The sequence below is a fragment of the Larus michahellis genome, chromosome 2, assembly GCF_964199755.1.
Source record: "Larus michahellis chromosome 2, bLarMic1.1, whole genome shotgun sequence".
NCBI lineage: Eukaryota > Metazoa > Chordata > Aves > Charadriiformes > Laridae > Larus > Larus michahellis.
The window spans coordinates 5,242,654-5,259,196 of record NC_133897.1 but is presented as its reverse complement, the minus strand read 5'-3'; the positions used below and the strand labels follow the sequence as shown (position 1 = coordinate 5,259,196).

Genomic DNA, 16,543 nt, shown 5'->3' with positions numbered 1-16,543 from the left:
CCTCCTTGCTTCCAAAATTAATTTCAGCTGAACAATTGTGATGCGTGGTATTGCGATATCTGTGATGTTAGTTTTGTGTCCTGCATAGCCTGCTCTGTTCATGTGTAGATGCTCCAGACGACTTTTCTCTGTCTGCTCAGCAAACTACTTGAGTAAATAATATGATGTGAGGCACCTGGGAGAGAAAGAGTGACAATGGAAGGAGAGTTTTGGTGGATGAAGTTTTCTAGACAAGAAGAAGGCATACCATTTACTTCTCAGGACAACTTGTACAGCTGTCTCTGCCATATAGTTAACCCATAGGAAAAGGTCTTGGTCGTGCAATGGGGTCAGGAGGGCTAGATGGCAGGGAATAAGCAAGGAGAAGGAAATACATTGCTACCCCATCCCAGTCTTTCAAAACAGCTATGAATCTATTTTCCATAAAGTTTAAAGTTAATACGGTATTTCTTGATATTGTGATATTATTTTCCAACATTCCAACAAAAAATCCTTCATTTTCTTTCTCTTCCCCAGAGAGATAGCTGGTGCAGAGGGCTATAGATACAACTGAAATCTTTTAGTGATGTGAGTGGGAACCTGGGGGAAGACATAGTGCTCAGAGGAAGTAAAAGAGCAAGACTTATTTTCACCCTTTGGAAAACAGTCAGATTTGATTTCTTTCTGGAAGTTAAGGTAGCCTGTGGCTCAATAGGGATCAGGAGCTCTTTCATTGTTTGCATAATCAGAGAACAGATTTGAAAAAAAACTTAACTTTGATGTTATAGATGTCTAGGCATTTTCAGGAGAAATAGGTGGGAAACACAATACGAGTTCATAGAATCAGAATTGTTAGGGTTGGAAGGAACCTTAAAGATCATCTAGTTCCAACCCCCTGCCCTGGGCAGGGACACCTCCCACTAGGCCAGGTTGCTCAGAGCCCCATCCAGCCTGGCCTTAAAAACTTCCGGGGGTGGGGCTTCCACCACCTCTCTGGGCAACCTATTCCAGTGTCTCACCACCCTCATGGTGAAGAACTTCCTAACGTCCAGACTGAATCGATCCATCTCTAGTTTTAATCCACTCCCTTTAGTCCTACCATTTCCCAACATCCTAAAAAGTCCCTCCCCAGCTTTCTTGTAGGCCCCCTTAAGATACCAGTAGGCCACTATAAGATTTCCTCAGAGCCTTCTCTTCTCCAGACTGAACAATTCCAACTCTCTCAATCTGTCCTCATAGGAGAGGTGCTCCAGCCCTCTGATCATCCTTGTGGCCCTTCTCTGGACACATTCCAGCACATCCGTATCTCTCTTGTAGTAGGGGCTCCAGAACTGGACGCAATACTCCAGGTGGGGTCTCATGAGAGTGGAGTAGAGGGGGAGAATCACCTCCCTCGACCTGCTGGCCACGCTTCTGATGCAGCCCAGGATACGATTGGCTTTCTGGGCTGCTAGTGCACACTGATGGCTCATGTTGAGCCTCTCGTCCACCAGCACCCCCAAGTCCTTTTCTTCAGGGCTGCTCTCAAGCCAGTCCCTGCCCAGCCTATATTGGTGCTTGGGTTTGCCCCGACCCAGACGGAGGACCTTGCACTTGGTCTTGTTGAACTTTATGAGGTTGGCATGGGGCCATCTCTCCAGCCTGTCAGGGTCCCTCTGGATGGCACCCCTTCCCTCCAGCGTGACAGCCGCCCCACACAGCTTGGTGTCATCAGCAAACTTGCTGAGGGTGCACTCTGTGCCATTGTCCATGTCGCTGACAAAGATGTTAAACAAGACCGGTCCCAGTACTGGTCCTTGAGGGACTCCACTTGTCACTGGCCTCCACTTGGACCTGGACCCACTGACAGCCACTCTTTGGGTGTGGCCATCAAGCCCGTTCTTTATCCACTGAATTGTCCATCCATCAATCACATATTTTATCCTCTTGGAGACCAGGATGTCACGTGGGACAGTGTCAAAGGCTTTGCTCGGGTCCAGGTAAATGATGTCAGTTGCTCTCCCCTTGTCTATTGATGTTGTGACCTTCTCATAGAAGGCCACCAGGTTTGTCAGGCATGATTTGCCCTTGGTGAAGCCGTGTTGATTGTACCCAGTCACCTCTTCGTTATTCTTCTGCCTCAGCAGTGCCTCCAGGAGGATCTGCTCCATAATCTTACCAGGCATGGAGGTGAGACTGACTGGCCTATAGTTCCCTGGTTCCTTCCTCTTTCCCTTTTTGAAAATGGGGATTACGTTTCCCCTTTTCCAGTCAGTGGGGACTTCACCAGACTGCCATGACTTTTAGAATATAATAGAAAGCGGTTTAGTAACTTCATCCGCCAGTTCCTTCAGTACCCGTGGGTGTATCCCATCAGGTCCCATGGACTTGTTCACTTTCAGGTTCATCAGATGGTCACGAACCTGATCTTCACTTAAGATGGGCAGTTCTTTCCAACCCCTGCCATTGTCTTCTGTGACTCCGGGAGTGTGGCTGGAGCCCTTGCCAGTGAAGACTGAGGAAAAGAAGTCACTGAGAACCTCGTGCTTCTCCATATCACTTGTCACCAGCTCCCCTGTTTCCTTTCTGTGGGGGCCCACACCCTCCCTAGCCTTCTTCTTCCCATTAATGTACCTATAGAAATTTTTGCTGTTTCCCTTGATCTCCTTGGCTAGATTTAATTCTAACTGAGCTTTAGCTTTTCTCACCACGTCTCTTGCTGCTTGGACATCTTCCTTATACGCCCCCCATTCCAGCTGTCCTTTCTTCCATGACTTTCTTTTTGTGAGACAGTGTGTCCACGAGCTCCCTGTTCATCCAGGCAGGTCTCCTAGCATTCTTTCCTGCCTTCCTCCTTGTTGCTGTAGTTTGCTCCTGGACACAGAGAAGGTGATCCTTGAATACTGACCAGCTGTCCTGGGCCCCCCTTTCCTCTAGAGCTTTGTCCGACAGCACTTTGGCCAGCAGGTCACCGAATCGATCAAAGTCTGCATGCCTGAAGTCCAGGGTCGTAAGCTTAGAATACATCCTCCTAGTTGCCCTGAGGATGTTAAATTCTATCGCTTCATGGTCACTGTAGCCAAGGTTATCCCTGAGCCTCATGTTGGTCACCAGCCCTTCCCTGTTGGTGAGAAGGAGGTCCAGCATAGCACCTTTTCTTGTTGGTTCCTCTACCATTTGGAGCAGGAAGTTGTCATCTATGCATTCCAGGAACATCCTGGATTGCTGGTGCCTTGCTGTGTTGTCCCTCCAGCAGATGTCAGGGTGGTTGAAATCCCCCACGAGGACCAGGGCCTGTGAATGCGAAGCCACTTCTATCTGCCTATGGAGGGCCTCATCTGCTTGGCTCTGCTGGTCAGGTGGCCTGTAGCAGACCCCTACTGTAACATCGCCTTCCCCTATCTTCCCTTTAACCCATACACTCTCAACGAGCTCCTCGTCCTTCTCCCTGTGGAGCTCCATCGATTCTAGCTGGTCACTGATGTAGAGGGCAACACCTCCCCCCCTCCTACCCTGCCTGTCCTTCCTAAAGAGTTAGTAATACTGATTTTCATTGGCTTGCAAAAAAATAGAGCAACAGAGACCACTACAAAGTCATGGATGGAAAGAGAGAGATGAAAGAGTGGCTTAAGCCTGAATGGAAGCACATGGCTTGTGGAAGTTTTCACTGGCATCAAACAGAGCAAATTGGTTTGCTCATGGAGTGTCCCATTATTCCCCTCAGGGTGGCCCATGTGGAGTACTGGCTGCGGTTCAAGCTTGTGTCCTACAACAGCTTATCTTCACAGACAGTAACAGGAATAAAGACACTCGGTAAGTCAGCAATTAACATCAGAAATGTTTTCCATACAGAAGTGAAAAAAAAATTTTCTCTGCTGCAGCCACTCAGGAGCTGTTTGAGTTTGAACTTGATGAACTTCTCTTTGTCTCAGAGAGAGAAAGAAAGTCACATATGGTGTACTTGTATTTACTTCCCTTTCAACTGTGGTAATTTAGAGGTTGGTGTTTTATTTGTAGAATTATTTGCTTGTGATTAACCCAGGAACCTCTAAAATATTCAACAGCTTGAATTGAGGCCAATGAAAATTATTTAACCTTGAGATCCCATGGAGATACGATTTCAAAGAAAATGTAATCAAGGTTTGAAAGACCATGAAATTCATGCGGTTTTTGACACTAAGAATCTCAGGAAGGGTGAAAAATCAGAGTTATAATTTATTTTTTTTCTTGTTACTGTGTTTGATCTTTCACAGTTAAACTCCTTAATACAATTTGAATTTAAATTCTGTGTGTGTATTTTCTACTTACTTAAAAGGAATATTGTTAAGTATTGCTAGTGTCAAGGAAAATTGCTTGGACTGCTATAATATTAACTGTTCCAAAGGAACAGAGGTAATTCAATGAAATACTGGAAAATAATGTCTAAAAAATGTCTTTATCACTAGACTTGTATTCGTCTTTTGTTTTCCATAAGAAATTAAGTCCATTGCAAAAGAAAAAAATCACAAAGATTTCCTGTGCTTTATAGGTACAGTTTGTTGAATAGGGTTAACTATATTTTACTGGTTTATGCTGCCACCACCTTGTGTTATTTGTGGGTGATGCACTGACCCAAATTTAGTCAGAAGAAAAGCTTTCATGCTGAGATTCTTCTTGAACTTCGTGAACCAGGCTTAGAGTCTAAATACAATATTGAAAGTTTTACTGTTACTACTACAGTTGCTGTTGCCAGTTATTATTGGCACTGATTGCTTGAAGACCCCAAAACAAGGGCCAAATAAACAAGATGCTATGAATTCATCACTTGAAAATTGCCTGTTCCTTGAAGTCTCTTAAAGGCAATTAGCATGGACTGATTAAAAGGTGGGGTCAGTGGTATAACACATGTGCAGAGCATAACGTCAAGTTAATTATACGTTATGCAGTTTAGCTTTTTTCTTCCGTTCTGTGCTTTCAGTCTGTAAGTCACATCAAGAGCCTGCTGTTCAGAGCACACTTTTTAAAAAAGTGCAAAAATTAGCTAGCAAAACTAATTCGGATTATAATGGGAGTGGACTTTTCAAGGCAGAACAATGCTCTTGTCCACATAAGAGAAAAAACTCAGAAACTTCCATGGAAGAAGATCAGTAAATATTTAGATTTTATGACAAGGCATCTCCACAGAATTCACTGAAGAATTATTTCTGGTTGTGAATACCAAGAATTTCTTTCAGCTTGGAGGACAGCCTTTGATCATCTGCTCCTTGGTCCTTTTGAGTCTCAGATCATCCTAAGTAAAAATAGAGATGTTAACCTTTTCTTCTTTCAGCATGGTTCAGTGGTCGTAAATGTCATAAAATTATGTGGCACCCAAATAAGTGGATTGAGGCCAGATTGTTTAAACTCTGTGTCCCAACTCATGCCAGCTGCAACCTATCCTGTTTACTTGGCAATATTTGCCTCTCCTATTTTTCCCGTCCTATTATCTACATGGTTTTAAAAGATTTTGTTTTTACATATTTTGTATATGAAAAATGATGCTGAAGTATGCAGAAAGTCTCCAAGGAATTTCAGGTTAGCAGGTGAGCTCTTTGTCTTTATGCACAGAAATGCTAAAAGCCTGCAGGCTCCTAAAAATGAATAGCAAGGTGAACTGTTTTATTCATGAGATAAACATATTTTTCTTATGATTTGTTTGCCATGAGGAGAAACTCTTAGTCAGGCAGAAAGAAAGGGAAGTCTCAGAGCTTGAAATGAGAGGATTAATATTCCTTTATACTTCCAACCTGAATTTTCAAATTATTAGCCACTTCACAGTAAGTGTTTCACTTCAGGCTTTTCAACATTCAAGAAATAATTATCATGTCTCCTTCTTACTCCGCTACCTCTCTCAGACACATAAATTAGTTGCTATGCTTCCCATAAATTTCCGAGTGTCTGTATTAGAACACAGGCAGAGATAAGAGAAAGTTGTGATTACATTTTTCTTACTTGAAAACTCTCACCAATTATTTCCCATATCTCACATCCTTCAGAGAGGGAAACATTCTCTGAATGAACATAATATTCAAGGCAGGCATGGAACTTGAAAGTCTGTTTAATTTTTTGATGTTTGGTGTTTCTTGTTTAGTCTTTTGAATTATTAGATCTTTTACTCAAATGCTGGGAACAGGTTTTGACATCATCTCCCATGCTGGTAACACTCTAAGACTGATAATATCTGAATTTCAAAGACTGCCATTCTTGAAGCCACTAGAGAAAATGCCCATTCTGTGCTTCCCAGGGGCATGGATCTGTTGTCCACCCCTTTGGGCTCATGGATGTTGGATTTTATTCTTAAATCTGCCAGTTTCCCATTATCTGACTTTTGGCCTCATAGTCTTTTGGTTCTCCATTTGCATCTTGGAAGTCAGAGTAACAGGATGTATTAGAAGGCTTCACAAAACACAATTTGTAGGAAATGTGTTGGCAGCGTTGCTTGCATGCTTGGGATCAATAGACTACTGTAAACATTCAATAGTTTTGCACATCGTTGTCTAAGTTCCAAGCCAAGCATTTAAGTGAAAATATTTCAGAAACAGTAGGGCTGCACAGACCAATGCTGAGTCAGTTACCGTAATGTTTTAGGTCACCTCTTTGGGGCATACCTTATTATAAAAAAAAAATGCAAGCATAGTGTTAATTGCAGATGATACTTTAGATAAAGTTTAGTAGTAGGTAAGAACATTATGGTGTAGATTTGTATAAAAGAGTTAAGAAATAAAAACTTAAGAAAGAAATTAAGTAAGAAGGCCTTTATAAACTAAAGATCATATTAAATATTTTTTAAAAATTCTGTTAAGGTATATTAAAACTATTTTATTACAGATTTAAAAATGAATTAGCTTCTCGTGTCCATTATTTGCCAATACAGTATTGTTCCCTAAGTAAATTTACCTGATTTTTGTCCAACCAATTATAAAAATGTATTCTGAAAGAGCATCCACTGTTTCTTTTAGAAGATTAGTTTTCAGGGTATGATTATAGATCTGTGTATGATCAGTTCCTGTTGCTGATCATACTTCATTTAGTCTTCTCTTGATTTTGGTCCATTGCTCTTAATGATAGTAATAGTTTTGTTTTGATCATTCCTTATAACTCAGACATCATATTAATCTCCTAGAAGCAGAGGTTGTGCATAACATCTCTTAGATTCACCTGTACGACAAGGGTATTTCACAGAACATACAGACGTAGGCTAGCAGGCTTACAATTGCGGAGCTTAAGTCTGACCATTGCCATGAGCAGCATAACCCCATCCAGATCCCCCAAATGAAACACACAGCTGTTAACACTTCACCTAGGTGAATTAACTTCCCTCAAATTTCTGTTTTGCTTCTGACTTCAGAAGAGACCTATCCACTGTGCCCAGAGTTTGTTTTGCTAGCAATCTAAAGAGGAAGTTGTTCTAGATACAGCTCTGTTCACTGGATCTGATTATCTTCAGCAAGATCCGAGGTACTTTCTTAAATGCCTAAAATGACATTTAAGATGATTCATGTCAAAGAATGTTTCCAGAAAGCCCATATTCCAGTGGCAACTTCAGTTGCATCTCTCTCTTTAGAGCATTTTAGGTGCTGCACAGCAGCACCACATCCTCCTATCACCTCTTCAGTCCAGTGCTGAGAAGTCTTCATACTGTGTGCACAGCGAGTGCTCTCATGGCAATTCAGTCAGATGGTTAATCCTCAGAGAAAGGTCGGATTTGGATGTACCTTTATACCTGGTGTGTCAGTTACAATACTAGCTCCCTGTTCAACTTAAAGGACTTTTTTGAGTTGGCCATCCAAGTTGTCTCTTGACTATAGAAGGAACTGAGATACCTAAATGAGAATTTTCTGAGGCAACTTGCCAGAACCTCATTATTAGGCATTGCAACACTTAAATAGTCTCTAAAACAATTATTTTGTTCTTTTAGCTACAAACCTGCTATGAGTCTGCCTGTACTGTAATTGGAGCAGTTTGCCCTCTAATGCATAAGCTTCCCAATGCAAATTTTGGTACTTGTCTGTTTCTTGTATTTCCTGGACTGCAGTTGTCTTCAGCCTTCAGAAGTTCACAGGACCAAGTGCCTCACCATGGCTATTGCAGACATACTGTGGCGTGCAGGAGGCAATGAAAAAGCAATTGTGGCACTGTAAGTAGGAGAAGCAGTTTTATTTATTGTACAGTGCTCCTGTACTTCTCTCTGTTACATATGTACATAGTTCACAAAATGAAAGTTTTGTAAGATGTATTTATGCAGTCTAAAATGGCTTAAGGAGAAATGCAAAATGTCATTTCTGCCGTCCCAGTAGCTGGGACAGAATAGTCAAATTCTTTGCAATTGCTGCAAAAGATCCTTTCACTGAGTCTAGGATTCCTCCAAAATCTTTATCAAGAGTTATTATTCCAGATGCAGCATTTTACTCCAACAATTTTGTATGGCAGGATGTTCTATTATGGCTGGGATTAGTTTCCTTTTGCTGTAGCTGCCTGCTAGCTACTGTGTTTATGCTATGCAGTTAGGCTGCTTGTACGCAAGACATCTAACTTTCAGACAGCTAGCTTTGGCTGTACTGGATCCTACGCGATATTTTAAGTGAGCCAGGTTTTGTTAGAATAGGCCATTCCTTTTATTACATCAGCTAAGATAGCTGAAATATAACAGAGCACAGAAGTCATTCTTCAAACCTGAAATAGAAGCAGCAAATTCAAAGTCATTTCAAATTATATTTTGCATATTTTACATCTATAAAATGCTTCTGTGCTGATATTGTACATATGTTCTTCTGCTTGTTTTTATGTTATTGCTCTAATATTCTTTTCTAATAAAAACTGTCAGTAACATCTTAAACTTGTATTTATCCTCTTTCTGTATAGAGAAACTTGTAATTCACATTAAATAGACTGAGAGAGCACAGCACAGATAAAGTATGTACTCTATCGATAAAAGTTTGTTTAATATGCAATATGAACTTATTATGGAAGAGGTCCTTTTTAAAAAAAATGGTTAAAAATTATAATACAAAATCTTTGGCTCATCATTCAGTTGATATAACATGTTGATTTCTCTTTAATGCCATTTTGTTCCTTTTAACGTGAGCTTTGGTTTTGTCTGAATATCCTCTTCAGGCCCTCAGGAAGACAGCAGTTCACTCCTGTAGGAAAATACAAGGCGGATGGAATCTTAGAAACTGTAAGGCTCTGTGTAACTCACAGTAACATTCTCCATATTTCCTATTTCTAGCTTTTCTTATTTTAGTACAATGAATCTGATTTCCATTGCTCTCTTAGTGTTTTAAGGTCTTTTATGTCAAAGTAGTTATTTGTGATCCAAAACCCAATAGGAAATAACAAAATCCTGTAGTCTGGTCTGGCTCTGCGTCGTCCCACTGTCTGTGGGCAGTTGGTCTCTCTGAAGTCCTTTTTGTTCCATCTACCTGTCAAACTTAGAAACTCTGCCTGCTTTTATTGATATGCAGTAAAAGTGAACATGGATCATTTCAAGTTGACCAGCGTGGCCATGAGCATCAAAAGATAGTATTTTCTTCTTGTCTTACACAGAATTCTTTGCCTTTTGTTTTTTTCCACCAGAAGCTCCAAATGACAAAATACTTTCCAGTTATGCCTTTATTTCCATGTGAAGCTCTCAAATGGCTTTGCAAACACTGGTGCCACAAGCCAGGCTTTAGTGGTTTAAGGAAATATTACTGGCCTCCTAAATGGAGGAATGGATGTATCAGCAAGTTTTCAGAACCAGACAGTTTGGGAACAACTGGAAGTGAAAACCTGTATAAATAGGGTGAATGGAGCAGAAAGCCTTGGCTATAACAGGCTCTTCCAAGAGACAAGATAGATGATTTAATCAATACGTTAACACAGTTCTGAGCTGCTGGCTATTTCAGAGTGCAGCTGTCACCATTACACTGCCTCTAAGTCCCTGCTTATCAAAGGTCATGTGGACATAGCCACGGTGAAAATGTGATGGAAAGGAATATAATCCAGACTGCTTGAGCTTTCCTCACACAGTGGCCGCCAGACCATCATTTCTGTCAAACCCCGAAGATGGAAAAATAGACAATGTTGAAGTAAGGGCCTGGATCTGTGAACTCTCCTGAACTTCACGTTAAATAGGGGTATTCCTGGGAGTATTCTCAGACTATGGTAAGAAGGGCTCTGACACATGCCTGCTATAGATGGCTCCCCACATAGGTGCAAACTCCTGAGCTACTTGCCCATTCTCTCTCTTGTAAAGCTGCAGTATTCCTACGTTTATTCTAGGAATTGTTTTTCATTGTATAAACAATGCTCAAAATTGAATCAAACTGTCTGGTCAATGAACTTAAAAACAACAAGAAGCAGTATTTAAAAATTCAGAATATACAAAGTGCTCAGATGCAATATTATACCAAGTATCAACAGAAAGAGGTAGATTTCATTAGATCCTTATTCCATTTTGTTAGTTCAAATCTTTCCAGTCAGATTTAGTTTTGCCTACTTTAGTTCAACTTTCAGGTTATAAAAATGAGCTGTTATTGTTTCAGTTACTTTTTTTTCTTCTTACATTTCTTCCCAGCTAGTACTACATAGTGCCACAAGATATGAAGATCTGATTGTGTTTCTTCAGCAGAATATTCACCAGGTACTGTGTATAGAGAAGATACTAAACCTGCTATCTTTCAGCTACCAGTTTTTCTGTGTTTATCAGACTCATATGATGTCTTCTGAACATGGTTTCAGACGTTATACGGGCATGTCTTGCGTCTGACAAACAGAGCAACAAAGTCTGTTTTAGCATAAACAAGACCAGTTCTTTCTGCTTTCAATTTGATTTGCATTTCTTTAGGATTGGGCAAAAAATGTACACAACAAACAAAATAAAAACGGTCCTTTTCTTTTTCAGTTTGAAACTGGTCCGTGTGGATGCATCCTTCTGACTGTGTCTGTCATCTTATCAAGATCTATCAATCTGTGAGTGGCTTTGTATCCCTGCTTCATAAACTGCAAAGCAAACAAGCTGTGCAAAGTGAGAAGATGGCCACGATGTTCTTAACTCTGGTCTTTTTAATCTATCTTGATGTGTACTCTGGTTTACTGTTAAAGTGGCAGTGATCAATCCGGCATACCTGATATAAATGACTCCATCTAAACGTTAGGCATCAGGTCTGAGGCAGTTGCCTACGCTCCCTGTCTTGAGAGTTGAAAGCAAAACTCCTTTAGAGGGTTATTTATTCCCATACTTTAGGTATCATTCTTAGATAGGGATGAATAACTTACTTGTGATGCCTCAATCTCTCCGTCAATGAAAGACTATTATAAAATGGATCAGGCAGCTAATTTTTAGATGGTAAGATATGACAAATCTGGTCTCAGTTTATTATTATAATATATATGCTGAACTCTAACTAAGGGATAGTCTTTATAGCCTTTTTTAAAAGTCATCGAGGTTTGCCCAAGCACAGTTGCAGTTAATTGTGCTTTTATACATATTAAATGCTTTTCTGTGGTACTGTGACTATCAGAGTGGGGCAGAATATAAAAGCTTTCTTTTTTTGTCAAATTCCACTTTCATAAAAATCTCCTAGAGTTATCTGCAAATGAAAAGAACTGTTCCCTGACAACTTGCAATAACAACTGGCATGACAAGAGCAGCTGCACTTGAAAGCAGCAATGGTTCGATTTATGTAAGCTTTTATTTTTTACATCTCTGCATTGCCTTGAAAATAAATAGCAACTTAGTCCAAATTTGTGATATGTATTTGGTTGCTCACCTACTGAGAGACCTACAAGTGTTTACAGATTGATTTTTGGTTTTGTTGTCATTTCTTCCTTTCTTTTGCTGGTGGCAACACTACAGGCCATTGGCTTAACTCCACTTTTGCACTGTAACACAAATGGTGCAATGATTTTATAGCATATGTTGTTTATTCTCATTTTTCTGAGCTAATTACAGCAGAGAGGTCAGATTAGTAAAGGTATTTGAGCAAGTAACGATACATCAGGCATTTGGTAGGATCACCAAAATCAGCAATGTTACTAATTGTTATTGATTGCATTGCTTTACTTGCTATATAATGGTAAACATTTTTTAATAATATAAGCAAGAAGCTTATTTTTCCCATCACCTCTCATTTCTTAGCAGATGGATGACGGCAAGGCCAATCAATCATCTCTGATTATATTTGGGGGAGTTAAGTGTCTAAAGTGAACATGAAAATTCCTTCTGCTGTCTATTTGCATTTTTAGGTATCTAAATATTTTTACAATTCTGGTCCACAACATCAGAATTGTTTATAAAATGTAGCTCTGTTTCAAGGAAGATTCATGACTTTCTCACAGAACTTCATTTTAAAGTACTGTTACTCTTCTAGCTTGGTACTGTGCAATACATTACATTGGTACCTATCTTTTATTTATAGGAAACAAGAATTTTTCTCTGCCTCTAGATACAGTGGAATGTGTTTTCAGACCTTTACATACTTTTTTTTAGAAGTGCAAACTAAATTTCGTTTATGTGATTTTCAGTAATAGATTTAACGACTATGTCACAGTACTTCTCTTAGGATATTAAAAATATCAAGACAAATAACTTGCTGCTCATATCATCAAGAAATATGTACCATTTAGTGAGTGTTACAGGCATGGTAAGTAATTATTTACATAACTGACATAGTTCTGGATGAATAGTTGAAGACAAATAAGTTGGTTTAGGTAATGGAATTTTCATCCAGTAATAGAGCTCACTGGGATTTTGTTTTGTCTCAGTTTCTTAACAGAAAACCAGTGGTTTTTTGTTTGTGGTTTTTTTTTAAATGAAAACGCCAAGGAGTTTCAATTTCCCTGATTTTTGTATGCATGTTCTATTGAAAAAGCTAGACAGATTATTTAATTTCAGTTGAGAAATTGACATATTTTAGTATCTCAAATCATACTGAACTGTTTCTTTTTGTGTCCGTTCTTCACCATATGCCTACAATGCTGACTTTCTGGGGTCCTTTGGTCAATATCTCTATAACTAATTCACGTTTCTTGTAAGTAAGTTGAAGACTGAGGATCCAAAAACTTGGGTCCTGTCATGGAAATTCTCAAGCTTCAATTTTAAAGCAAATGACAGTCCTTTCCCCTCCCCCCACCCAGTATAAGTAATTTTCAGTACTGGGAGTTGAGCAGCCCAGAAGTATGAAGGAGTTCAAATAAATTTAGACAAATGACTGGAAAGTACGTGCTTCAGAACCTTTAAACCCACCTGTCTAGCTGTAATCTCCATGTGCCCCATTTTTGTGTTCTGCCTTGATGTGTGCTACTGCTGCTTCTGGCTGGATGTTGGGATAGGCTGACTTTCGGTCCTACTCCATAACTTTCACATTGTTACTGATTTTTCTTGTAAACGGAAAATCCAGATTTCAGCTAGGTCTGTTGGGCAGTTGTTCTAAATCACTGACGATCCAAGTATTTTTATTTAATGGGAACACATGCCAGGAAATGCAGGGTTTTGCACTTCTTTGTAGATTTTGGTAATGAGTTTATCATACTCCATGCGCTAATGATCATCACTGTTAGAACTGATAACAAATGGCCAAAGAGGAGTGAGAATTCCTGAGGAAGTCGCTGAGAACGTGTTGTTGCTTCTGGTACAGGAAGGAATGCTAGTCGCTAACAATTGTAATCTCTTTTTTTTTTTTACAACCAGTGTAAAATTAAAAAATAGTGGGCGTATTGTACTAGCTCAGGGGACTAATCTTCCTGAATGTGCAAAATGTGTACTAAAAATCTTCATGTTGGTAAGAGCCACAAGATATTTTCCATGTACCTGGGAGAGACTGAGTTTAAAGGTGAGCTGTGAGCCCCCATGTGGGGCTTACCGTCGCATCCGAGAATGGCACATTGCATGTAGGAAAGTTATGGATACTCAGGAGTGGTTTACATTGAGCCAGTCATGGCAGCTTCACTAAACCCAACTCCTTACTGGAGTTACAGCATATACTGGAACTGCAGCACAAGCTTTTCCTGATAGATGCTGTCACGTCTCCTCTAACTCTTGGCACCTTCCTCACTGTGCTTACTCGTGTAAAACCGTTGCTGTGTTGGGAAGTGGCTGATTCTGATCCATTCATTGTAAAGCCTTCTTTAAATTCTTACCCGCCAGTCACACTGTCTGTTTTCGTTGCTGTATTTTTCTTAATCACTGCAATAACTTTATTGCATGAAATCATCATTACTAGAAGCTATTATAGCAAAGAACATAGTGATGAGGCTTTGAGCAACCTGGTCTAGTGGGAGGTGTCCCTGCCCATGGCAGGGGGGATGGAACTAGATGATCTTTAAGGTCCCTTCCAACTCAAACGATTCTATGATTCTATGAATGAGAAAATTCCTTAAGTCAAATTTCTTTGTGGAAAAGCAGTGTATTGTTGTTTTCAAGATACCTGGAGAAAATAGCGAGCCTCATCTGAAACACAGACTCGTTGTGTTACTCACAAATTTGCTGACCAATAGAATCAAAACACCAGTGTTTGCAACCGCTTTTGTCGACTTTGGCATACTTTATCACGTACTGATAGCAGATCACAAATGTAATTCTGCAGCCAGCATTGGTCATTTGAGTATCTTTTCAGGTTTTTCTCTGAAGTGTTTGTGTGAAAACAATGGCTTTATCTGTGGGAAAAAAAAAAAGGAGAGTGATGTTTGCAAGTCAAGAGGAGGATGTGTACTTCATTAAGGCTGGCCACTTATAAACCTTTTCCTTGTTGTGGTCCCACAACACTAATAACTATCCTTCTGTAGTCTTTACTGCTCCAGAAATGTGCACAGCCCTTTTTCAAAATTATTTGTGCAGTTTCCATTTCTGAGTTCGGGAGTTTGGGTTGGTTGGGGTTTTGGGGTTTTCTTTTTTTTTTTTTCCTTTTTTTTTTTTTTTCAGCAGCCAATGCCTTTTTATTAAATGGAATAAATCACATTTCGATTCCTTATCAGTCTAGGACTTATCACACCAGTCTGCCCTTAGTTATTAGTAATTCATTAGTTCTCTGCAAACTTCTATCAATTAACAATTTTTACTAAGGGGACTCAAATGATTAAAACTATGTTGTTCTGTGCCCTCAAGCACTTACTCTTCATTCCCGTGGTACTGTTTTACTGAACTGTGGAAATTAAATTTCCTTCGTCTTTCATTCTAATCCATTCTTGAAATGAACACACACATCAAATCATGCTAATAGCTTTCCAGTATTCCTATTCCATCTCAAAAAATATCCTTCCTGTAATAAGTGAAGTCGAGGTGCACTTGGCGTGTTATAGAGGAGAGAAGTTTTGACTTGTTTGATCTTAATCTAAGAGGAAAGCCTGATCAGACAGGCTGAAGGACCAGTGGCTACAATCCCTCTCTGGCTGTGCAGAGCATCTAGCTCCACCATTCCCAGAACTAGTATACCTTTCTGATTGAATAACTTGCTCATCTGAGGAATCTGATTTTTAAGTGCTCTGAGGATGTGGGTGAACTGTGGATGCTTTGTTATCATTATTATGCCCCATAATATGCTCAAATATATCCGTTTGTCAACTTGTTTTACTTCTGTAATTATTTGTCTGGTTGCAAGCCATATTCCAATAATCTTCCTGCTTTGATCCATTGGCAAACTATTTTTATCAATTTAAAAAAAAACAGTTCTGTCTTTACTCATCTCCACAGGAAAGCATTTAAATGTGAGACGCACTGTTATATATGTACATTATATATTTATAGTACAGTAATACCTATGGGCTGTAGTAAAGATCAGAAGCCCTCCTTGCCAAAGAGTCAGAAGGAATAATGCCACATCCAGAATCACCTCAGCATGTGCTGCCTACTACTCCCCGGTAGCTCTGACCATTGACTTAGAGGGCAAACAGATGTGTTCCTCCTTGTTTCACACAGGAGACGTTATCTCAGATTTGCTGCAGGGTAAGAGCATATATATATATGCACTTTGTACAGGTCACACTTTGCCTGGCCTCAAGAGCAATTGTTTCCCCGTATCCACACAGGAGGAATATGTGACAAATGGGAAGCAGAAACCTGTGGGAAATGATTAATCAAAGAGCTTCCAGACACGTATAATCTGTTGGGCGTGTGCTGTACCATGTGAGCACGTTGTCTCACTGTGGCCAGAATGAGGTGTAAATTGACTACTGAACTTCGGCGTCTCTAGCCATGACATTGCCTGCCTTTGCGACATGATTTGCTGGTCCATTTTCATCTGGATTATTTCATATTGCTGCAAAGACAGAATAAAAACTCTTAATTAACCGTAAATTTCATTATGAAGAATAATCTTAAATAATCTGAAATAACCATATTAAAATTATAAAATATTAGTGCAATTGAAACATATTGAAAGCCAAGCTCTGGGAAGACTGTCTTTACTTAATAAGACATCCTTTTTTCATATCCTCTCTGTATCCTTTTCTGTATACTTTACTGTGAAATAACCCTGATTCTGACGTGTTACTTGACTTTCAAACTCTTTCAGTCATTTAGGACGTTTGAAAAGAAAGTGGCAAATGAATTGCGGGTAGAACAATGGCTCCTCCACCCCCAATCCACTTT

General features: G+C 39.7%; 1 protein-coding gene across 2 annotated transcripts in view; it reads left to right on the top strand.

Annotated features, from left to right (window-relative positions):
* The window catches only part of MINDY4 (MINDY lysine 48 deubiquitinase 4), a 79,357-nt gene that overhangs the window by 26,933 nt on the left and 35,881 nt on the right, over nucleotides 1-16,543 (top strand). For both annotated transcript variants that reach the window (XM_074573996.1, XM_074573997.1), the window contains exons 9-13: nucleotides 3,683-3,771; nucleotides 8,012-8,113; nucleotides 9,091-9,154; nucleotides 10,535-10,600; nucleotides 10,862-10,929. In XM_074573996.1, the coding sequence (XP_074430097.1) occupies nucleotides 3,683-3,771; nucleotides 8,012-8,113; nucleotides 9,091-9,154; nucleotides 10,535-10,600; nucleotides 10,862-10,929 (389 nt within the window). The remainder of the gene's footprint in view (nucleotides 1-3,682; nucleotides 3,772-8,011; nucleotides 8,114-9,090; nucleotides 9,155-10,534; nucleotides 10,601-10,861; nucleotides 10,930-16,543) is intronic.